The 25,579-nt window shown below is 41.4% G+C and overlaps 1 protein-coding gene across 4 annotated transcripts; it reads right to left on the bottom strand.

The window, feature by feature from the left end:
* Positions 1–804: 804 nt before the first annotated feature.
* On the bottom strand, positions 805–24,268 carry SHISA5 (shisa family member 5). 4 transcript variants are annotated; one of them, XM_054838432.1, is made up of 6 exons: positions 24,151–24,268; positions 20,901–21,069; positions 20,461–20,535; positions 7,161–7,276; positions 5,913–6,128; positions 805–3,953 (listed from the first exon to the last, which is right to left on the bottom strand). In XM_054838432.1, exons 1-6 carry the CDS (start codon positions 24,200–24,202, stop codon positions 3,874–3,876), a joined length of 708 nt encoding a protein of 235 aa, XP_054694407.1. In that variant the 5' UTR covers positions 24,203–24,268; the 3' UTR covers positions 805–3,873. The 4 variants fall into 4 exon arrangements, with proteins under 4 accessions (XP_054694407.1, XP_054694408.1, XP_054694411.1 ...); XM_054838433.1 differs by lacking the exon at positions 20,461–20,535; XM_054838436.1 differs by lacking the exon at positions 24,151–24,268 and having other exon boundaries at positions 20,461–20,491; positions 20,901–21,064.
* Between the last annotated feature and the right edge of the window lie 1,311 nt (positions 24,269–25,579).

Here is a 25,579-nt window from a genome sequence, read left to right as displayed (position 1 = left end):
CCAAACTACCTGATTATTCCATGATAAACAACTAAACAACTCAGGGGCAGTGGGGGGGATGTGTTCCTCCCCTCCTTTAAATCCTACATTGGAAACTTAGTTGGCAATTCAAGGTAATAATGATTATATACTGAACACCCTCAACCAATTCAGTACTACTTGGTGTCTTAAAAAAAAGCATTCTTGACCTGCTAAAAGAAAATATTTTCAAGTGAAAGACTAATGAGTCAGGGGCATGAATACAACCTTTCAAAAGCATTTTTTTCAAAACTATTGAAAGTACACAAAAACATCAGCAAATATGTTTTCACACAGAGTAGAAAGCATCACTTACAACACATTGGTCAAGTTGATAAATGAGGCATGATATCCAACACACAAGTCAAAATATATGTTAAGAAGATAATAAACTTTAATCAAATCATAGACTTCTTTGAAGTCTGCCATCTTGTCTGCACTAGACTTTTCAAATGTCTTGGGATTTGTTAGCTAACGCATACAAACTTCATACACTTAATTTACTCCTTGGGCTAGACAAGGCCTTAGAAGCAATCCTTTTAGATTAGCTTTGAAGCATACTGCCAGAGTATCATTCAAGAGCTTATATATTGCCTTTGCTTTACGTTGTAACCTGTGGTTTTGATTAGGCTTTGTTCTCCACTACCAAAAGTGATATTCATGACACAAGGTGACTTAAGGTACACTTGGTAACACTAGCTGACAAATACAGTGAAGTAAAATGTAGCTTTGCAGACACTCCTAAATAATACTCAAAATGAGGCTAAGAAAACAAAATTGATAGAATATACTTCAAACACTGCATTTATTACAAAGGTGCATAGAGTTTATGCCATTTCTTTGAATACTCACATTTAAACTACAAACAACATACAAAGCTAGGTTAGAGTATGTAATAAAATCAACAGTGATTATCTAGTAAGTTCAGTACAACAGAATATTCTACTGTATTTAATTTCACAAAACATTTCTGAAACAAAGGCACTTACAGAATTAAAAAGAAATAACATATACTCTTCCAATGTTTAAAATTTTAATTCCATTCCCCCTCCCCTACGGCACTGTGGATCACCAGTTTGACATGAAGGCAACGGCTACTTGGACTGACACATCAGCAGTTTATGGATACATTTCTCCATCTTTTCTATAACCATCCCATTCTCTTAACTATATGAAAACAAGTTTCAACGGGTTGCATGGCAACAACTACATAAAATTTGGTCCTATGCCTTATTGTTAATGATGATTACACTAACAATAAGAAACAATTTGATTAAGTGCTCTAATTATGAAGTGGACCATTTTCTCTTCTTTCAACGAGTTTTGTAACACTACTACTAAAGTAGTTCCTTGTGCATTAACGATTCCTCTCTTCACTTGTGTATAGTTATCATTAGCATACGTTCGCTGAAGGCAAGGTGTAAATTCAGGCTCCTTAACCCTATCCCTCATCTCCACATACAGTGGTGCTCAGGGCAATTTATCTGGTTTGTACAACATTACACCAAAACTCCAGATTTGGGGACCTCTGTTACTGTTGTCACTTTCATTTCCTACAGTCTTTTCCTCAGGGATGATGGCAGATGCCTGAGCCGACTTCTGAAATTGCAGATTTTCCTTTCCTAACCAAAACGTAACCCTACTAACACTGCCGCAACCTTGTGAAGCCCAACACTAGAACACTATACCTGTGCTCCGAGAGCTGCGCGGCAGCTGTGCTCGCTGGCTGCATCTCACCGGCCACACTCCATCCGTGCAGCTGGCTAACAAAGGTCCCGGAATAGTCTCTGCCCTCCTTCTATATGAAGAAACACACAGGGGTAGGATCTATAGCAAGGGAATTATTTCTGCAGTTATTCAATGCCCTCCCGCACATAAAAATTTCAGATTTCTAGGGAAACACTTCATCCTCCACACAAGAGACACTGTCCATTTGTGGTTGTTCTCACATAACTCTTAACAGTATAATGAAGCATTGCCCAATTCCTCAGCTTACAAGGCAGGAAAGAGGAGGAACACACAGATACAGGGCACGCAAGCTCTCCGCGTGCCTCTTGGCACCATTTAATGCTATTATTAACTACAACACTCAGAGAGGTGTAACGGAGGGGCACAGGTTGTCATGAATCCCAGTGCTAAAAACTTTCTACAAGCTGCTTCTGAAATGCCCTTCAGACTTTCTTGAAAAAAGAATTGGAATAACCTAGAAATAGACTCAGAAATCAGGAAGAGAAATAAGGCTGCCTTTGACAGCAGCAGTTTCCATCCACCATGAGGTAAAACAATGCCACCATTAATGTTTTTCAAACAGTACTACACCCCAAAAATGTAGAGTCGCAGGACAAATTGCTTAATGGTCTCTCTAAAAAAGTAAAATCAGTATATGATATATGTGAAAATTATTTCACTAATTATGTCACAGTGACACATACAGACTAGATAGCTCTACTGAGGAATAACAAATTGTATTTCAATGCTAGAAGAGATAGAATTGTAGAGGACACCAAAAAAAAAAAAATCATGATTCGTTTGATCAATAAGGTGTATAGAGCCAAAAGCCTTGCAAACACCAGTAAGTCACGAGGATATCTCAAGACTTTTCATGACTGCAAGCACTACCTTCTTGAAAATACATTACCTCGCTGTGACCAAATCCTACCACTCTTCCTTTTCCTGACTTCTCATTCTTCGCTCAGCTTTATGGGAATGTTGAAGACAAAAGAGAGGTTTAATCTGTGTATTGGGCTGCGATTTCTTATCCCCCCTCCGCATATTATAATTCAAATGCAGACTGAGTTTATAAAGATCTATCATCCCTAGGTTCCTGCCATCTACAGTTCCCACTAGAGACAGACAGTGACAAACCCTAAGCATTTAAAAACCCCAAACTATTTCTGACATCCCATCTCTCCTGTAAAATAAATTCCTTCCCTATATTGAGGCAGGACTGAACACTGGCAGGTACTGATGCTTAACATATGACTAAGGTGCTATTTTTTTCTTACAAACTCATATGAATTTCTTACAAACAACATATAAGTAAACTTGTCCAATAATACTTGGGACAACAAATACTTGCCCAATAATTTTTATAAAGAATTCTCATATTTTCAGCTTTTGATCTATTTGTCCTACTAAGTGGCAGAGAGTTTGGTTTTGTTGTTAATTTTTAGCTATAAATTAAAATGGCCTGAGAAAACACCCAATGAAGGCATAGTTTAAGCCTTAAAATTGGTAAAGAAAATAAGGAAATTATCAACTCATGCTATTCAGCACAGAAGAATACAACTGGTCCAAAAACAATTAAACATGGTTTGCTACCCCTTACTGAAGGCAAATATGTTTCAAAAATCGGAAAATTCCCTTTTGAATGGTAAATGAAATGTATTACATTGTAGCTTACCTAACAATAGTAGCTTCAAAACAGGCAGAACATACATAACATGTATCAGGTAGTTTTTTAGATTAAGTTTTTATGTTTTAATACTGTGCAAAAGATTGCTACAGTTTTGGGTGTTTGATAATGCTCATATTAGACCACTCCTTTCAAAATTATTGCACGGCAAATGTTATTGTGGTTCTTATTTCTGAAGTACTCCTTCTTCATGCTTTTCTCATTGTATATAGAACAATATCTCTTTTTGTATTTGCTTGAGGTATAAATTAACTTCTGCAAGAAAAATACTCCTTCCTCGTACTTGAAGCATTTAAAAATAAAAGATACTGATTTAACTTTCACTTTACTTAGACAAAAGATTACCGTCTTCCAGAAAAATATATTACAGTTGCACAGTGTAAACAGCACAAATTATACTTTAAAAAGTTTTGTATGCAGAAGCATAGTAGAAGATCTTTTCAATAGGTGGGCTTCTGAGGATCCACATAAGCAGGGTTGTAAGGGGGCTGGCTGACTGGGTAAGGTGCTCCAGCACCAGCTGCAAAAGCAAAACACAAGGAAAAACAGATTTGTAAAATTTACATTCCAAATTCTACATATATAATGGCAACTTCTGTTTTGAGCACACGGTTAAGAGGTTCAACTTATCTAGCATCTTAATTGGACTTGAGAACAGTTTGTGCTAACTCATAAAGCATCCACATTTCAAAAGTAAGATCACAAAAACCTTTGTTCTTGTGGGTTGTTTTTTTTTTTTTATGTGATGCTCAAGTGTGCATGTGAATTATGGCAGCCACAAGCACATGGTTACCCTTCAGGGAAAAAACCCCCCATAGTCAAAAAGAAAAAAAAAAAAGGAACCAATCTGGTCCAAAGCAACAGCCAGTGGAAGTCAGAGATGCAGAAACAACAGGATATACCTCATATTATGCCGAGAAGTGAAAATAAACCACTGGGCAAAAGAAAAAGGTCTACAGAAAGCATCTTGGGATTCCTTCAGGGAAAATGCTTTTCTGGTAAACATCACAGAGTTTAATTAAAAAAATTAAAAGGGAAAAAAGCATCCCACTACTACTGAGTGCGTTAAAGAGTTTAACTTCTATACTAGATGTATATCACTCAGAAGGTAATCTTATTTTCTCATATTCTGAGACAAGCTGCTCTCAAGTGGCACCTTCATTTTCAGGTCTGTCAAATAGCACAAGTTAGTCCAAATAACACAGCACCTGATCAGATCCCTGGAACGTGTAAGTGTGGCTATCTTTTGCTGATCTTGTAAAGTGAGTGGGTTTGGCTCCTGTGTGACAGGGCAGGTCACCTCTCCCTTGCATGTGACCTAATTAAGAGACTGCCCCTTGGTTAACAGACAAGGGAAATAAAGGAAAGAGCTCTCATTCTGAGGCATTCTCAGCTGGCAACATGGAAAACGCTTTGAGATTTTCCCAGAAAAAGAATAAATTTTTAAGAACTAACAAACCAGCAATATTTTGAGAAACTAGAGAGCAGGAGAAGCAAAATGACTGGTTTATTGACTCCCTCACATGATAAAGATGAGGCCAAAGCACTTCGGGGTAAATCCCATAAACCCCACAGGCTCTTCAGAATTTTACAACAGAAAGATAAAGTCAACAGGTCTGCCAAGTCAGTGTTTTTACATGTGGGACTGGTTTACGCATTGTTAATGCACAATTTCTAACTGGTTTACAAATGCTTAAGACTATGAACGGACATTTTACATTTGAGTTGTCATGAAAGAGTTACTTTCTAAGGGCATTATCTTCTGTTCAAGACTATTCTTTGCTTGTTACTTAGAAGGATGAACAGTGTAGTTTGTAAGAGGGCTTGAAGATCCTAGGACAGAGAACAGCCTAGCTTTAGCCTCTCTGAACAGCCAGGAGCCAGTTGTTCAGAGAACAGCTATTACTGGAATTGGGAATTAGTAATAGCAACAATAAAGCTGCATGAAAACAATGCTGTGAAAGAAGGAAAGCAGAAGGAAAAGAAAAAGATTCCAATAATTCTAACTGCTAGTCATCAAACTTGTCTGAAGTTGGTCAGAGACTTGTTATTCTATAAACATAACAATGAACTACTAAAAAATGCCATCTGCATATAGATTAAAACATCTAGCAAGTATTAGATTAGAAAGAGTATGTAGAAACACCCAACTACTATACATATGTTAACTGGACTTCGATTTTAATATGAAATTTCAACTGAATTAGTAAAACATTCTGCTAGATCCACTGATAGTCCCACATACCACCAAACTTTGCCAATAGAGCTCCAGCTACACCTCGTCCCGCAATGCTTAACACAGAAATGGTGATGGGGAAACTTCAGCAAGGGTGAACTACACCATCACTTGAGTTTTACATGATTTGTTTACATTTACATTAACAAAGTCATAGAAAACAATAAATGTAAATAATACAAGATTGGCTCCAACACAACTGTCTCTATCTAAGAGATGAAGAAATACTCAGCTCTGCCTTACCTGCCACCGTTTCATGATAAGCTGGGGGTCCCGATGGCTGCATGGGGTAAGGGGGAGGATACTGAGCAGGGTATGGTGCTACCGGCATTCCCGGTTGGGGCTGGATAGCCACAGGCTGATAACCTTGATATGGGGCTACTGGGTAGTTGGGTGGCACTCCCTGTTGGGGATAGGGAGCATGAACCACCGTAGTGGAAGTAGTGGCGGTCACAACAGCTACAAACAAACAGAAGGAACATGGTTAGTGCTGGTGGTCCTAGGAGATCACCTGAGACAGCCAACAACAGTAATGTAACAAACATTCTCTCAAGATCAATTTCTCACTTCAAAATCTAGGTAATTTCATTTCTGAAGTTCCACGAAAGATTTAGAAACGTGTGCCTCTAAATGTCCTTCCATTGATCTCAGTGGTAATGAGAGCCTTCACGTACTGGGACAGCAGCCAACTTATCTCCTTGTTTCTCAATCACAAAGAGCAGAGAATTTTTTTCCTGGACTCTTCAAAAACCAGGAACTCAATCCTGCAGCCAAGTTATCTATCATTTGGCATGAAACTGGAAAAGCCTGCTCGGTTCTAAATGTGATCTGCTTTTAAGGATTAAGGTGATAAAGATCTCCTTTATTAAAGGTAAGGGGCTTCCTACCATGATTGCCCAAATGAGTTTCCTTTTGCGTGTTGTCTACACACTAATACACCCATGTGTTAGTACATCTTCCTCTAAATAACAGTTAGAAAGACAAATGCACATTGTCATTGATTTTTGTAGGACCTGACATTGGATCATTGGTTCATCTCTCTTACTTTCTAATAAGCTGCAATAATTTGTTTTTAAGATCTCTTCCCTCTTTATGCTACAATTATAGACTTTGCTCAAGACTGCACATTTGCAGTCCTGGGCCTTTGGTGTATTTTTCAGGTATATTTTTAAGAGATTGGGAAAATTTTAAAATTTCATTTTATCCCCCACTTACCTAAACAGTGTGTTGTCATCCCCCCCCCCTCAAAATCCATGCATGGGGGGGGGGGGGGAAGAACTAAATGCTTAGAAAATATTCCAAAACATCTCTGCAACTTTACATTCTGAAGCAGCTTAAATGCTTATTTTTAATGTTTAGGTATTGTAACTTTTGTAGCAGAGAGGTAAGGCAAGATTATTTTCACCTTTTATAGGAACACAATTTTCCAGGAGAAAAAGAAAAAGTCTTGTTCAAAGATGTGAAAAAGAAAATAAATATACAGGTACTTACGCCGTGGTCGCCGACACGCTTTATACAAGCAGCAACATGAACAGGTGAGGCACAGAATAATAGTAATTACAATCACTGCACAAACAGTAACTCCAATCGCAACAAGGGTTCCAAAACTGCAAGAAAGATACCACCAGAAGTAGTAAGAGTCTTTCACACAGATTTATTAGCCTTTAACCTAACCTTCTGCAGCCAACACATTGCTCTTCCTCCAGTTTGTTACTCTTACTACTTCATGCATTTGAATAAGAAACAACTGTCAGATGCGGTGCTACGGGAGGTCAGGTCTGCTAAATCAGCAGAAGCTGACCAACTCCTAACACGAGAAGAGCCCAACGTGAGTCTTTGGTCTCTCTCATTTTACTGTTGTTATTTTAGTGCAACTGTGTGTCCCTTTTTGTATTCCAAAAAGTTACAGTGATAAAGCTTCAAAATCACTAGTCTGACAACCCAATTTTCGAAGCATTACGTGACTGCTCTGAAGATACAGGTAGGCATGCCTGAAATGAAGCACCCCAGACTTGGAGGTGACAAGTTCTTCGGACATTCCTAAGACCACCAAGGCCCAATATCAAGACTTCTCCACACTGCAGAGTCTTGGCAGGTTCCTTGGAAGTGGTAAAGAAGCCACATTTCACATGGTTTAAAAGATCTGAAATTCTGTCAAGTTTACTGCAACAAGGAGTATGTTACTCTACATTATGGGAGACAGAAACACTGCCTAAACCACCAAACCTAGTACGGAAAGGCCAAAGATTACACCAGCTTTAACCTCTGTGATGAGTACCAAATGATGAGGCAGTTCTGGAGACGACTGTTAATAACTTCTGTGTACCAAACAGGGAAGAAAAACTGACTCTGTAAAGCATTAAATATACAGTGACAATTCCCTTTTAAGTGTTAATTCACATGGTTTGTTTCCTACTGTCTGATATCAATAAAGCCCTTCTTCCATAGAAGCCAAAGCCTCCAGCATTTTTATTTCTTTACAAAATGCACCCTGCATCAGTTTTGAGAACAATTGCAGGAAGTCAGTTTTAATGAACAACAAGCTCTAAAATAACAAGTAGAGAGCTGGTTTTATATCCATCCTGGTTTTGCTTCTTCGTAGAGATTTTGGCTACAGAACCCTCTAGTTTTTTTTTTCCTGCTCAGTTTCCTGTTAACAGCTTTAAACAAAATGACACATCTCCAGAACCTCCAGCAATTTTCACTTGGCTACCAAACAGCCATCAAATGTGAAAATTGTTTTTGAGTATCCATGACACCAGAAGGTTAAATCACTGACAAAAAAAAAAAAGCAAAGCACACTATTATCCCTAACCCAAATTTGTAAGACTTCACCTCAGTCTTCTATAGCAACTTACCCCTCAGTAAGCTGGACACTGAACATAAGCATTGACAAATAAAACAGGTTCAATCTAAAATGCATTCCCCCCCCCCAAAAAAAGAGGTTCCATCAATTTTATTCTGTTTCTGCAACAGCTATAAGAAAAAACTTGGGTCAGATCTCTTTGAAGAATGTGAGCAACAATTTTGTCTAACTGTAACTGTATCTAACTCGTGCACTGGTTTTGTGAAGTACTAAATGTAACACTGGATTTACTCAAGTGCTAAATCTAAGGTGCAGTGACTGTAGGCAATCCACAGTACAAGTATTTACATGTAAAACAGGAAGCAGGAACTGCGGCAGCCTCCTGAAGTCACATCAGTAACACCGCCAGAAAAGCAGACGATTGCAACATAGCTGCAAAATGTAAAGATGCATGCATGCTTTGTCACGTTTATTTGCACCTTTACAGAATGTTTTTCATATGCTGCCTCACACATGCAAATGTATTCCTGACCATGCCGCTGTTAAGTGCTCCCCTCATCCTCATGAGCATTAGTTTCATCACTTCAGCACAGTAAGTTCACAACCAGCTCATCTCCATCCAAAAATCCCGTTTCTTTCAAGCCTGGTATAAAAAGGAAGATACAAATGCAATTTCAACGTGGGGGGGATAAACACGCACAATGATGCCACATCCTGAAACACGGTCTGCCTTGTGTCCATGAGGCCAACACAAACATACATCAAGTTAGTTCAAAAACACAAGCTGAATACTTGTGTATGCGGAAATGGTTTAGATTTAAGAGTGACTTGTGGAATGCAGACTAGTTATACAGGGTCCTTACTAGACAGTTATTATATAAATTCATATATACACTGGAGAAGACAGAGAAGTATGCACAATGGATTCATTCATTAGACTTAACCATCTTGATTGTAACATTCACAAGAAACAGCATGAATGCCTGTGAGACAAACTACAGACACCTCTAGGAACCGCAGGACGACAAAGGTTAACTACAATTACCGCTACTTGTGGAGTGCCAACAGCATTTTCCTTGCTATTGTTCCCACTTCTGTGCCAACCCTGAGAAAGCTCTTTCACTAGGGAAGTTAACATTTCCATTACACACAATTATTACCAAGCAACATCAGCGGAGGCAACAAAGGAAGAGAGTCTTCTAGGTTATTCCTCTGGCTTTTTCCCCAGTAAAGAAGGAAAAAACTTTTTTGCTAGTGAACTATGCCAAGGAAAGAAATTCTTGTGTCAAGGAAAGAGATGAGGCCTGATAAAGACAACTAGAATTCTTCACTTCTACAGACAATGAACCTCTTTGAATTTTAGCAAAGGCTGGGCAAAGTCAAGCAAACCTAAGAAAAGGAGAAAACAGACAAAGTGGAGAAATGACTGCTCGTCATAAACAAACTAGAACAGCAGAAAACTGGCAGAGAGCCTTTGTCTTTCACAACCAAATTCAGTTCTGATATGACAAGAGAGAAAACAGCACAATCCCACCTGCAGCCAAGCTGCCCACCAACAGATAAACACTGGTCAGGTTGAAGCATGGGCTACATTTGCTTATTGGTAATAAAGTTCTCTGCTCACTGCAGCACATCTCTCATTGCCTATTTACTATTTCTAATAAGGAAAGTGACAAAAACAAAGCTCAGGGAAAAAACTCACCATATCCTTATTTTCACTAAGTTGTTAGACACACCCCGTGCAGTTTCATCATTGCGTCTTTGCTAAAGTGACACAGCCACAGCATGACGACATTTTGCATTTTAAAGAGCTAAATGGCAACGCATATTTAAAGTACAGGCGTGTCAGGTGTGCGGTTTTGTGTTTGTGTGTGTAAGCACTGTGATTCAGTTCTACCCACTGAAATACTGTGTGATTACTACAGACCAAAATTATAAGCCTGCAGAAGCAGCTCCATGAGTGAAATAACAGACAAGAGTTAGTTCTTCCCAGAGTTTTCTAAGGAGTGTACACAACTGGATTACTGTAGGCATTTTTATCACCTACTTTACAGCAGAAGCGTGATTTTCCTGCCAGTGCTTGGACTTGTGTAGACTAATGTCTTGAAACAGCAGAAGGTAGCAGGATGCGTACAGAAAACAGTATGTGCTATGAACTTGCAACTCGCAGCATCAACACCCTCTTTCAACACCGGAGCTCTTTGAAACACTTTTTTTTTTTCCTAATGACTCCTATTGATAATCAAAACTAGCAATAGTCTTTCGGAATATCTGAATGGTCAGGCACTACCTTACTGTAATAATGTCTGTCCTTTTACTGCTCAAGGCATACTGCCCTGAGCACTTCTTCCTGAGCCTTCAGTAATATCCCACTAGTAAAACTACTGAAAAAAGTGCAGGAAGGCTAACAGTAATAGAACATGTTACTCAAGTGAGGCCAGAACGGTGCTCAGCGCACTTTACTCAGTGAACCATCTAAGCTTCAGGGGACAAGATATTCCAGATACTGTATAGAGACTCTCTTGCAGTGTGCGACTCCAGAAAGCCTATACTCCTTTCTTAAACAAGACTATTGCTTCATTTAGTTGCTTTCACTTGATGAATCTGTCTAAAAGGACTCTGAAAATATTTGGAAAAAAATATACACACATTAAATGATAATTTAATTACCAACTGTTAGCATTATACATAAATTAAAAAGAGTAGACGTGAGGGATTGTAGCGTAAAGATTCCTCCACCGAATGGTCAACCAAGCAGAAAACAAAAATACTCAAACAAAAAACAAACTAAAAAACACACCTTACCCCCTGCATTCTGCAAACAAATGTCAGAGTGCAGAAGTCAGGGTGGCCAGAGCACCAGATCAGATTGCTCTGCTGGCGTCACTGTTTGAATATGGGTTTCCAGACTCCCACATTATATATACCATAGTCTCTAAATAAAGCACACACTGTTATAAACAGCTTGAGCTCATTCACTGTCATTTCCTGCTGCTTTCTCTTCACAGGAAAGCTAACTTCTGCCAATAATTTAATAGAAAACAAAATTGAGAATAAAACCAAACCCAACAGCAGTTTTACTGCAGCAATGATAAACTGAAACTTCTCATAAAATCCATGGGAAAATAAATATGAAGAGACAACTCCTTGCCTTTTCCTACCACTGCCTCTCTCCTTCCTTGCCCTACTTCTAACCCTGTTCTCTCACCTTCGGAAAGCACTAAATTGCATGTAATGAGCATACCTCCCAGGCTCACCTTACCTTTAAAGTTTTCTAATTATTCAAAACGTGTCAGTTCATTACATGATTAGTGCCTGGTTTGCCCCTTTTCGTACTGAATGAGATGCAGCAGACATATTTAAATGGGAGAATCAAATCCAGGATCCAAATAGTACTATTTGTAGAAGTTAATTCTCAAGGCAGTTGTTGTTCCTATCGGAGATCTCAACCTTAAACACTGTCAAATGGAAAAAATGTAAAATGCTTTGAGCGTATTTAAGGCCTTTTAAAATATCCAAGTTTCAACCTCAGTAACGTATTTTTAAACCATTTTGTAAGCCCTGCTGTAAAGAAAGTTTTTGCGTGTCTATGCATTCATGACAGTGGGACACACTGCAACTTTTGTCTAAAAAAGAAAAAATATCCATATGAACAATAACGAGACTGCTTAGTTCTGAAAAATTAGTTTAAGCAGCCTATTTATTTTGCAAGTTTTAATCTATTTCAAGATTTGTTCCATACTACAAGAAACATGTTGGCAGGGTCATTTTCAAAAGCACAGCTGCTTTTAAAAACAAACATTTACAAATAGTGAGTTATGGCTGTAACACAGGGTGGTCTGGAAAGACTTCAGAAGATAATTTAGGCCATTCCTAAGAGTCTTAAAAAAAAAGAGTATACACATATTCTTTACTGCTCCAGAAAAGGACATAGATCCCAGAAATGTGTCAGAACCTAAATGTCCAGGCTTGCTCTGACTCAGGTATAGGCATGACCACACAAGTCCCCAGACTGAAATGCTTTCGTAAGTCAACATTTTAGCAACGGCCATACAATGCCACATACTGCCTCTAAAGCTTAGCAGGAAAATAAAGGACAAACTTTTTTTTTTTTAAAGATAAAGCAATATGACTTCCCAAAGGTCTTTCAGAGGGATTAGTTTTTACAGCTTTACAAACACCACACCTCCTCAGTTTAATATTTTAGCACGAAGATTCAAAACATAAGAACCAATTTTGCTAGAGACTCAAAAAAATAAATTTACTATTACACAAAAAGCAAACTCCTGAGGTTAATACTCACAGGAAAACATTAGCATGACTTTAACACTTGCTAGACTGATCAGCCTATTTTATCACAGCTGGGTTTTGGCCCACAGGAGCTTCAGCACATGCAGACAACCAAAATATACACCAGAGAGTTAAGCCTCATAGTCCACGTGCAATCACACTAATTGTCAGTGCTAACCACGGCCTGCTCCAGTCATTTTTACCCAGGGGCCACCTCCCCCAAAATGAGGTCTCTACATGATCAAGAAGTGTCTAAGAAACAAGGGGCCAGTGGGAAACAGGCAACATAAAACTCAGACTGAATAGCATGGTTTCAAAATTATGAAATCTTGATCATTTCAGACTGGCAGGTTTGAGTAACTGCGAAGTCATCTTATAAGCTGCAGAATGCAGTGAAGCATGGACTGGAACTGTGATGTCCGCGTTGTGTTAACAGTTGTCTGAAAGACCAAGTTACCAATTGAGAGCATCCGTCCTAGGGTCCTGCCCATGCACAGTTCCTTAATGTGAAGAAAATGGTTTCATCTCACTTTGGCTAACCCATCGGTGCGGCACCAGCTCAAGTCATCACTAACTAAACTGCTAAACTGCTCTAGCATGGACACAGATTGACTCCCACTGAAACCCACTAAAACTGCCCACAGTTTTTCCTGGGTACCCTCAAAAGAAGGAAAGTTTGCAGCGGGAGCCCCCCGCAAAACAATCCCTGGGACACCTCCGCTTACCTGCGGTCTAAACAGCCCTGACCGACATCCCCCAGAGTCAGCAGCTGAGCACAGCCCAGTGACCCTGAGCATCAGCCAGGCCAGCTCTGGCATGAGAACCAATACTAAAGCAACAACAACAAGGCCATGGGAAGCCAAGAAGCCTTGAAACTGCAAAAGCATTACAGAAAAAGAGAACGCAAGAGTGTTGAGAAAAAGTTTGCTAAATATGTACTGAATGGGTCCTTTTTCTATTTGTTGAAATAAGAAGCTGATGCAGGTCACTAAGCCCAAAATAATAAACTAATTTAATGCACAAAGACCTACTGGAAGTAAAGTTAATTACTACATTTCTTACGGACACTAACTTCTCCATTTTTTCAAGTAACAGCCTATAAGAGAAAGCGACAGGGAGGGAACTTCCTGGAGTTTGTGGTTTTACTCAGACATCCGACATCCAGACCCAACAGGTTATTATGGAAGATGTATACAAACATCTCTTGTTGGTCTATAAACAGTTCACTTGTACTAAATATGTCTATTTACATAAATCCCTTTGTATTGCATACTAAAAATATAATTTTCCTGGGAAGTCTACTATTGTATACTTTGTAGACAGTTGATAATAATTGCTATAGGTAACTGGCATATTTAAAATTTGCACATAACAGAAAGGGGAAGTCAGAGCTGCATTCAGAGGGAATAAAGTTTTCATTAACACTGTGAGAATTAACACTGCAGCTTCAGGCAGGTTGCAAGACAGTTTCAGACAAGTCCACTGGACCCTCAGCATAAAAACTGTCCTTAAACACAATATAAGACATTTGCTTCTACAGACAATAAATAAAATTAAAATGCTCCTTTAGTGGCAAAAAGAGAATGTAGATTGATTACAGGCACAGATATTTAAGGCAAACAAAGTGAGTCAGTTCCCCTCCTACCATTAGGATCCCAGTCCAATGATACAGGATGTTATCCCCCACCCTAATTAAAATTTCAGACCAACATAAAGGCAATGGGAAGGATTTTTCTGAAATAGTTAACTGAATTAATAGAACCGGTTTAATTGAAAAAAATTATGTACCACAGAAAATTTTCCCCACATAAAAAACAACTGCAACACTGTGAATTGGTTACTGCAAATACCATACTAATCCAAGAAAGCAGATTTAAGGAACTAATTAGAAACTAACTTGGCTAAAGTGTTAAAATTGTAAATAAATTTTTTTTAAAAAGATAATATATTTTCCAGCAAATTGCAACATGGTGTATAACTTGCCAAACACACTGAAAATGCAATCAAAGGAAGTTTAGACTAGGTTACACCTACCAGCTTTGCTTACCATCTAACCCAGCTCTTACATGAAACACTTTTTCTTTACCCACATTACTCATAGATCATCACTTTTATATAAGTTAGAAACACTGTGTTTCGCAGGAGCAAAGTTTAAATTAGGTAAATTAATTACCCTATACCACTATGAACTGACAGGCTGCTTCACTCTCCCTTTCTTCATGAGAACTATTACTCTTCCAGCCCAACGAGGATCATCAAGGAAAATCTATCATTGCACAAATAAGAACAGTGTCCTCTGCAGTAGAAGTCAGATCTGGCCAACCATTACTTCTCCTTTTAAAGGGTATTTATCACTGGTTCCTTCCATAACTTCAAAAAATAGAGGTTTTGAAGTTTACCTCTCTGTGGAATTGAGAGCCAGAGATTACGCTAGCAAACCTGGAGAGGACTATGACATTAAAAATGAATGGTGTAAAATGTTTTATAGTCTTCACACAATTGCAGGTTTCCTGAAATTAAACTAATCTGTTCATTTCACAGAAGACACTACAACTGCAGTTTTAAAAGATTAGGCAATTTAAGTACATTCTCCTCCTCCCATAATACAGCTACAACACAATCTATCGCAAAGACATATGGCCATACCTTAGGCCATGGCTATGTTATGGAACTATATGGCAGAGTTGGAGCTACCTTTGGAACCCACATGTTCAAACTTTCATAGACCCTACTTAGTAACAACCATGGTCTTTTAACCATGTTTTTAAGGAAGAATTCTCTGTTTCTTAGGACCCTTCTCTGAGGGCTACCCTGCCTGCGGCTGCTTTGACAAATGCTCTCCAGAGTCAACCTGTCCATTAAAAACTTACTGCTTTCAGAGTAACTCCTGAACGTAATCCAAGTGATTAATCTTACTGTGTGTTCACATGTTTAGGCCAGCTTGTCTTGCTTTTTGCTGTGAAACAGCCCTCTGTAGTTAGAAGAGCACACTAACCCAACCATGCACATCTGCCTCTTGAGCCAGGACAGCATTTTTCAATCTCTCCTTCCATCCTGGTTCCAGAGTAAATGAACCTCCAGGAGCATTAAGCCCACTGCCTGAAGCAGGCAGATAAGAAGTCATTAATGGCAACTCACAACTGCTTTGTCAGGTTTAAGTAGCTTGTCACTGAGAATATAGTGACCACAAAACCAAATGCCCTAATGCAAGTTACAATTACAAATTGTGCAAGCTTATATTTACTTTCCAGGCTGGTAAAAACCTAGAACATTTTTTTAAATAGCTTCAAATCCAAATTTCAATTGTTTCTAGACAAGCAGCTTACATTCCTTAGTGAGATTAGCCTGTCTGAATGCAAACCTCACAGAGCCGGCTCTGCATGTAGTTTAACTCATTTATTACAGAAAATATTGAGGACCAGTACTGTAAAAGAAACCCTCTGCTCATTAACTAGAGACTGATTACATTTCTAGAAGTTTTTTCCAATGAACAATCTTCCTAATTTATTTTCTTATCATTAGCAACCTATTACAAATGTTGGAGCATCCAAATACAATGTAAAGTGTGAATTGAAGTCCCCGATAGTGATGGGGAAAAAAAGGAGAAGTGGGATATATTTCAACATCACAGTATTTTTTACCTTGGCTATGGAGAAAGCATATGCTTAGAAACATCTAAATTGAGAGGCAGCAAATTAGGGCAATCACATCTTCCATGGTTAGAAATGTACTGATTTTGCCAACTTAATGCACATAGCAGACTATTGCAGATGCCACATTTCAAGCAAAGGCAGGCAGAATGACATGGATTTTCTCCATTTCACAAATGGAGAACCAAGTCACAAGGCAATACATTGATCGGCCCATGACAAAATCCAAATGAGCGCATCCCCAGTCTAACAAGGCTGTCCTGTCTCTGTCGGCTGAGGCTTCCCAGGAAGACTCTCATTCTGCTTCCCTCTTCTCATCACCTAAGGATGAACAGCCTCAAGCATTACTGTATCTATTACACAATCTGCTGTAACTTCAAGGCAGAAATTAATTCAGAAACAGACTCCAATTAACTGTGTACTAAGACAATCTGAAGTTTTGTTTCCATTTAGAAAGACTGCAATCAGCTGCCCCAACTACATTATTTTCTTCTGTATCTCATACAGATGTTCTGAATTGCTCTACCTCCTTAAACACTCAAATACTTCACAATTAGTTGAATTGTGGATGTGAGTCATCTAATTTCCTTTTCCAGTAAGGGTCCCTATTGGAAAATTGGCATACCAAGGCTTGACAACTGCGTTTCCAGTGAATCAGTGCTCTGCTTTTTGCAGTTTCTTAAAGCAATGTACTGCAGAGTGAAAGGGGAAAAACAACTAAGTTAACCTTACTACTCACAATCCACCTTTGAAACCAGAGCAAAGCAGGGGAAAATTCAGTAATCCAATTAAAAGGGGGAAAAAAAAAAAGAAAAAAAAAAAGAAACACCTTCCAGTAGTAAATCCTTGCCACAATGCATTCCTTAGCAGCAGAAACTAGAAATCATGAACGGTCATCTTGCATGCAAGGAAAAATGGTGGCAAATTTAACAAGTTTAGTGGTATGAAACCTATGCCTATGCTCTGACCTAAAAGCTTTAAGGATTGATCAACGATGGGAAAAGCCTGAATCTGAGTTAAAGCTGACTTTTATACTTTTCCTAAAATGCTTACGTTTTACATCCAAATGCAGTGTTCTGGGAAGCAAAGTGTTTTCAAGTACTTGAAAGTACATTATTAAGACACTCCAAAGGAATGTAATTTATTGCCTTTAAAATGTCCAAAAGAAGATTACAGGATCTGAACTGCTTGCACTGTGAACTACACTTAATAGGGTTGCTCAAAGAGCCTTGCACCCCTGCCTCAACAGCACCTGATACTCAATATTAAATACTGAAAAATATTAACATTAAAGGATACTAATAAAAAGAAAACACCTAAAAACTGAGGCTCGCACTTCTGCAGAAGACCTCAGAAAAAACACAGCAAAAAAAAAAAAAAGCACAAGCAAACTAAAAACTCCTCAGCTAGCCAAGACAAGGAAGAACATACATACCACCACCAACCCTTCCCTAACACTGTCCGTAGAATTTGAGCGTAACTGTGGCAGATTTTCCCAGAAGGGAGAAGAGACACCCCAGCTCACTCAGCCCAGCGCCAAGTCCACACAGTTTGTGACAAGCCCTTAGTGAGGTGAAATTCTGTTAAAAAGCCAGGATTTACGAGCAATGTGCCAGAGTGATAACTTGATCTAGGGCTAAGCCGGATGCAAGAATGAGGAAGTAAACGTTTTCTGACCCTTAATGCCAGGAAACCATCACCTCCTCCTTTTGCAGGGCAACGCCAAAGGTAGTATTTGCAACTCATGAGAAAGAACAGAACACTAAAGGAAGTTGCCCTTTGTTGCCTCTCCTGTTATAAGTACTTTAAAGACCATGCTCATCTTGCTGGAGATACAAAGAAATATCTCAACTGACATCAGCCCTCCTCTCCACACAGTAAAGTATTAAATAAACATAGTCAATGCAAAATTTGTCTTTTAAAAGAAAGAAATTGGCATGGAGCAAGAGAGCGGAGTATGCCTTGCAGACAGAAACCAGGGACAACTCTTCCAGAAGCAATACTTGCTTGGTACAAAAAAAAAAAAACCCGCAAAAACCCCAACACACATCACACAAAAACCTGAGCAAAGTCTGTAATGAAACAGATTGCAGTAACAGGAAGTCCTACTCACTTCAGTTCCTGATGTTGAAACACCCTAAATCAGACACCTAAAGTCATTAGTCACTTTGGAAAGTTCTGGGATGTGGTTTTCTCTGGAGTCGCATCCGGGTGGCTTTTCAAAGGTGATATTTCTGTGAATAATTACCATCTTTCTATTAAAATTTCCTAAGCAGAAAGTAAGTTTGATGTTAAGTCTAGGCCTTTGCACAACACATTATGTTTTCCAAGCTGTAGGAAAAGGAAAGAAAATGAAGGGAAAAGGAGCAAAGCAGCTTGACACAGAGTCACCAATGACCCATTTTCTCAAGGCGAGACATCAAGAATTCTCTTTGTAGACATTCCATAGCTGAAAACAAAGATAATTAAAGCAACTTATCTGCTACTTCCTAGACATCTTCTGTCATTTACAAATGCGCCTTTGTGGACTGTGGGCCTCGGTTACCATTCCTTTAACAATTTCGCAGGTTTTTGTTTTGTTTGTTTTTTTAAAAGACTACATTCTTTCATTTTCTGTGCTTTTTAATAACCATGCTTGTTGACATGGGAAAAAAAATGTATTTATCACATTCTTTATATTTAACCTTTATTATTCCAGCAGATTCAATATCTCTGCAGCCCCAAAGATGGGGGGGAGGGGGGTCTTCCCTATCTTTCAAATAAAAATGCATCAAGAGGGAACACTGATTGCAAGACGAGGCTCACACCTGCTGAACTCGAACCAGGCATTTGAAGATAGGCTCCACCAGCCTGACAGAGAAGAAGGGGCATCCCTCCTCCAAAATATTTGTTACATCAACCCTTTCCCTGTGGAAGACTACTGGGTCAAAAGAGACCAAGGATCCAAGACATTCCTTTACACATCGATGCACCGGCGCATACCACGGCAGCACCTCCATTAGGTGCCTCTAGCGAGGCTTCCCTCCCAACGCGTACAGGATGCAGAACGATGTTATCTAGAGGTGATACAACGTGGGGTGCTCCACTCAGCTACCTCGGAGAACGAGCGCGGCCCCGAGCATCCGCCGCACCGTGCCATTCCCGGGAGGCGGGGGCGATGCCGTTTACACCGCCCCGCTCGCTGCAGGCTACCGAGCCCGCGCACAAGGGCTGCTCGGCTGCCGGGGCGGAGGGCAACGCTCCTGCCCTGGCTAGCCGGGCTTGCCGCTGCGGCACGGCACTGCAGGGCGCGGCACGGCGAACCCCCGCCTCCCCCGGAGCCCCCTCCCGCCCCGCCGCGCCCGCTTACCCCATGCTCGCCGCCGCCGCTCGCCCCGCGCCCGCCGCCCGGCCCGGCCCCGCCCCGCCCACGTCACGCCGCTCGCCCCGCCCCCTTAAGGGGCGCCGCAACCACGGCCGGGGGCTCCCGCGCCCCTTCCGGTGCGGGCGTATCGCGCGCTCATAGCTACGCATTAACCCCTGTCCTCTCCTCGAGGTCTTCCACGCTACGAAAAATAGACACGTTGTACAGCAGGACTCTTGTAACCGCCACTGTAACGCACAGACTTAAACGTTTATTCTGCCTGAGCGTGGAAGAGAACAAGAGATGTTGATAAAAACTCCGTGCAAGGGATGCTAAAACGCACGGAGGCGCTTCAAACACAAGTGGCTTCTCTTACGAAGCTGCTATGGACCGAGCCTGTCAGTATCGAAGGGCATAGAGCAAGCGTGCTACTAATGCTTTAGAGGACAACCTCCCAATCAGTAGCAAGAATATGGACTATTACATACAGCGATCATTATTGCCTGAACAGCACGATCTAACCTCTTCCTCACATCTCTACTTCTTCAGATATTCCAACACGTACATGGAGTTGGAGTGCTCTGCATTCTCAACACACAAATGAGTATTTCTGTTTTCACATTCCATTAGCATGTACTGATTATAGAATGAAGAACCTCTAAATAAATATAATTTTAAAAGCTGAGACTTTGCATGGCTTACCTGGGGCCAGAAGAAATGTAATCATCAGGGTCTGAAAAAAACTGCATGTAATTTACATTGCTTGAGTCAGAGGTCCTGTAGTAAAAGAACTCATCTCAAAAATGGAATTTACAACGTATTCAAGTACCTAGCTAAGTTTCAAATGCTTATGAAAAGTAACATACACCAAAGAGAGAGAGATTTTGTCACCTGCAAAGAAAAATTAAATAGGATAAAAATATTTGAAGATGCTCAAGAAGACACATACTAGTTCATGCATCAATTTGTCTACCTCATTGTTCCCATTTTACAGGTAAGTTACATGCACTAACATAGATCCCCGATAGAGCCAGATATAGAGCTGAAAGGTCCCTCTGTAAGTTTTTAACCATTAGACTGTGTATTTTTGTTATTTGATGATAGAATTATAACCTGCTGTATAAATTCAGTTTGCCTCGTACCTTCCATCAAGCAGATCACACTGAAGTTGTTGTTGTTCATCAAATTCTAAGATGACATTAGAGCAACAGTATCGATGCGTGCAATCTCCACAGCAAAAGTTGAGACAGGATTTTGCGGGTTGTGCCTTGCCATTGTAATCAATGTATGCCCGACAATCCTCACCCAAAACTGAAAAAAGTTAAAATCCAATAGTTAGCTCACCTAGGTTAACATTTAAATACGTTTCAAGTATATTAGTTAGGTCTTACAAACCAATTATTTCCTTTAGAGTATAGCAAAGGCAAATACTTACTCCTTGCACACAAAGTATCTCGTCTTTGTCAAGTAGCTCTTCCCAACTGTTCACACATACATAAAGGACTAACCTGCATGCAGGTATACTTATGAGATACTTTGTCTGGTGATACTCTCTTCACTATCTCTGCTAGTAGCTACCAAATTACTGTAAAGACTCAAAGAGCAACGTGACTAGCCAGATACATTAAGAATCCCACACAAGCCCTAAGATCAGTTATAAGAAAATGTTAGATTTTCCTAGATATTTGACTTGATCCAGAAGATGCAATGCAACTGCATTCACTGTAGATTTGGATTTCCACATGACTTGGTCATTTCTACCTGCTGCTTTGTTTACTTCATGGAAAATCCCAATCCTGTTAATTCATGGCATAAAATAGAGATTTCCAGGGCTAAAACCAGTCAAGTGGCATCTTCCCACTGCAAGCATCAACTGGAGCAGCTACAATGGTAAGGAAATGGAGATGTTCATGTACTAGGATGGATTTCTCAGGGGACATCCCATGCTTTTCAGCATCGCATTGGGCTGATAGATTCCTTCACATGCTGGCTGTTTTCTCTCTCTCTTTGTCCTCTCAAGCCTGAATGACTACAATGTAAGAATGGCAAATTAAAAGCTTCCAACTGTCCCATAAGAATATTTCTCAAAGCTTAAGCAAAAAGCATTTCCCAAGAAGAATCTTTAGCAAGAGTATCATTTCAGTTTTCAGTGATAAATACTGCAGTCAGCTGGTTTCTATTCCCCATTTTCCTTCTTATCACATTATCAACACATACTGTGATATTTTGCCCCTAAACCACATTCCATCTGAGAAGCTCAAATTACTTCAGGTGTAGTTGTTCAGAGAAAGCAAACAAGGAGAGGCAAAGACAACAAATCATGTTCCTTCAGGAGAAAAGTAAGGAGTATTTAAACTGATTTTGCCATTTGAAAACTCAGTCTTGACTCTCTGGCACCAAGACATACCTGAATATTTCAGCCAACATTAAAAAGAGAAAAAAAATAGTTCTAAGGGGTTAAATGTGAAGGTACATTAAACACGAGCAAAGGCAAACTTCTGTACCAATACCCCAGTACCTCTACTAACATGTTTACACATGCTCATGCCTGCTTCACCAAATTTTTCCTCTGCAGACATGTAACGTCACCTGACAACTCTCTCCTTCTTGTATCACCAATAAGGAAATTACAGGTAGCTATACCGAACCCAAAATACCCTGTGAAATTACAAACAAAACAAGTCAACCAACAAAATTGCTCCCTCCATCTCACAACTGCGCTATTGCAGCACAATAAAATAACAACGGAAACCAAAGGTCTAGGCCAGTTCTCAGGCGGCTGAGCTGAGCCGACAAGGACCAAGCACACCAAAAGAGAAGAATTTGTCTCCTCTGCTTTGTTCCTCTCTTCTTTCATCAGCTGTGGCACCCATGAGACTCTGCTGAACTGATTCAATTCACCAGGAGATCAACTAGGGGCTTGGGGGACTTTTTTCCCCCCAGTTGGTTTTCTGCCAGGTTAATGAATTGAATCATCTCAGGAGAGGTCTGGCGTACACTCAACCCACCACAACACAAGGGCTGAGGCTGAGGGAGAGAGAAATGACCTCCTGTTTTGGTCTACTTGCTACTGAGGGGTTCATCCTAATCTGCAAAACAGCAGCCTGATGACTTCACACAATCAGCACCACAAACACCCTTTAACAAACTGATTGATTTCCACCTAAAGAGCAGAGCTGCTAAACTATTCCCACTGAAAGTCCCCAACCCTTCCAATAAGAAAATTTCTAACTTTCAACCTTGCATATAGTTACTGCTGTAGCACCGTCACTGTGAGCCAGCTTAAAGAACCCTTTTTCTGGTGCTCGTCCTTCAAAGTACTTACAGATTAAACTCTGACCATTTCAGCCATGCTTTAGGCTCAGCCCTCAAAGTGCGATCCTTTACTACTCTGACCAAGTTAAATGTCCTCTTGCATATCCACTAAAGATCACGTTCACCTTCCCTGCACTTCTGTGCAGAATTTGATCCATCAGATAAAGCGATGCCACTGATGCATACAATATCAAGAGCCCTTCTCCTTTTCTGAGACTTCATCTGATAAGTCCTATGATCACATCCGCTTTTTGTCATCACATGACAAAGTTGGGGGAGACCACAGGCTCCATCCTTCAAGCACAACAAGGTACTTACAGATAGGGCTGCTGAAAAAAACCACCTATTATCAATGTTAGCATCCGATAGCCATGTATGAATTCAATTATCAAATGAATTTATACATTACAATAGCATCACTGAACACCTAAGTACTTATATTATCTTGCCCTAAAAGGCTAAAATTTACTGTGCCAGTAGTGAAAAGGTGAAGGTTTTTTATGGCATGCATCAAGAGCAACCAGCAGCCACTTTGTGGTACATTTCCCCCCCCAATAGTCTTATTTTAGGCTTACCAGTAGACAATATTCATTGGGTGGGTCCACGCAGTCATTACTGGGGCACTAATTACTGCCATCTAACAACGCACACCAGTATCAATACAAACCTACCTCACTTTCAGCATAACTTTTCTCTCAGTGAACTCGATTCATGCCAAAAACGCTGTTCAAGTGTAGGCATCTCCTGCCTGCTGAGGGCCGATGCCGGGGCGCGTGGTTTTGGAGGAGCACGCAGTGCCCCAAAACCACACACCCCGGCCCCAGCGTCGGTCCTCACCCCGGGGTGGGCAAGACACATCTACCCCCGCCTGGGCGGCTGACTTGAGGGGTTTCTCTGCTCAAAGCCAGGGGCTCCCCAATTCCGGGGGCTTCGGCAGGGCCTCCCCGGGGTCGCAGCCCTGGAGGAGCCCCAAAATCCGCCTCAGAAAGAGTCGCCGAAGCCCGCCAAGCTTCCTTAGCGGCCAGGGTGCCCCCGCTCGCAGCACCCCCCGCCCCTCAACCGCCACCCCGCGCTCACCGGCCGCCGGCAGCAGGCAGAGGAGGCCGAGGACACCCCGCCACGTCGCCATGAGCACTGCCGCTTTCCCCCCCCGGGCGGGAGAGGGCTGGGCGATCCGCCGGCACCCCGGGGCGCCGCCGCGCGGCCGAGGGAGGAGCGGCGGGCAGGGCGGCGGCAGGAGGGGCGGAGCGGGTCGGTGTGGCGCACAGGGCGCCGGGCGGTGCCGCGTCACGCACGGAAAGAGCGGGAAACCCTTGTAGCAGGCGGTGGGTCCTCCCGGTGAGGTGGTGGTCTGGGGAGCAGCTGTGGAGCGTCGCCCTTGGTGGCTGTGTTTGGGACCACCACAAGGCGTACCTGTGTCCTAGCCTCATCTTGCACCTGTGCCATGTCCTCACCTGGCTGTCCACGGTCAGGCCAGTGCCTCTTTGCTAGAACTCATGCACACTGTACAATGGCCCGATCCCGGGTCCTGTTTCCCAACATGACTGTTGCCATACCAGCCGAAGGCTTCCTGCTTGCCATATAAGCCAAGAAATCCTTTTTAATAGACATTGCAAACACCTGGTAAGGAATTACTCCACCGAGTTCAGTAGAGTCAGAGCAGTACCTGTTCCCGAGGGCTTGAGACCCATCACGTGCCCTTTAGAGCAAAAAAACCACATGTGCTCAACGGGAGAATAACAAGGGGCCTGGGAAAAGTCAGTCATCCAAAAGGATTTCCCTCCTACTGGAGACCAGCATGTACCTTCCTTGTGCAGGAAGGAGACAAGATTTGGTTGCAGAGTGACTGCTGAACTGCTCCGTGGAAGTTGGCAGAGAGCTACGAGGCTGAACCAAAGAATAACAGTGACCAAAGGGTGAAGGAAATCCCGTGGAGAGGCTGTGCACATTTGCACAACCCTCTGCTCTTCAGGCAAACTGCAGGTACTCGGGTGGTGGGTGGTTAAGTGCCTTCCTGATTGGCCTTAATGCAGTGTGAAAGTCGATTCACTAAAGGAGGGAGCAGGTGTCCTCTGTGAGGAAGACAGGGCAACCTGGGAGACCTGATGGGCTTTTCTGCCAAGGCGGAGGCAATGTGGAAGGAGGTAGAGAGGGTCCAAAAGAGAACTCAGCTGCAGCACTTGGTCCTTCTGTTCTTGACTGCTGTGATTGGGAAGACGTGAGGTCTAGGTGTGGCCAGAACACATAGTGCTCTTCAGGGGGATTGCGATGTGAGCTCTGAGGCACTCCCAAGCAACGGGGCTCGAACGGAGCTGGCCAAGGAGCTGTGGTCACGCACAGCCTCGCTGCAAACCGAGGTCCTCGTTCCCTGCCACCGTTCCCCTCTGTCGGCATCTAGCTAGCAGAGCTCTGTGATGCCCTGGAATCGGAAGGGCGAGCGAGACCTCGGTAAGCCTGGTGAGAAGGAAACCCCGAGCACCAGAGTTTGGCTTGGAAGGCGGCTGCT

The sequence above is a fragment of the Grus americana genome, chromosome 11, assembly GCF_028858705.1.
Source record: "Grus americana isolate bGruAme1 chromosome 11, bGruAme1.mat, whole genome shotgun sequence".
In the NCBI taxonomy this organism is placed as follows: domain Eukaryota; kingdom Metazoa; phylum Chordata; class Aves; order Gruiformes; family Gruidae; genus Grus; species Grus americana.
This window is presented reverse-complemented; position numbering and strand designations above follow the sequence as displayed.

Coding starts and splice junctions, on each gene's coding strand:
- SHISA5 (XM_054838432.1), bottom strand. CDS start 24,202: ATGGCGACGTGGCGGGGTGTCCTCGGCCTCCTCTGCCTGCTGCCGGCG. Junction 21,070..24,150: donor CTGCCTGCTGCCGGCGGCCG/GTGAGCGCGGGG, acceptor AACTTTTTTCAG/TTTTGGGTGAGGATTGTCGG. Junction 7,277..20,460: donor TACATTTCTTCTGGCCCCAG/GTAAGCCATGCA, acceptor TCTTTCTTGCAG/TTTTGGAACCCTTGTTGCGA.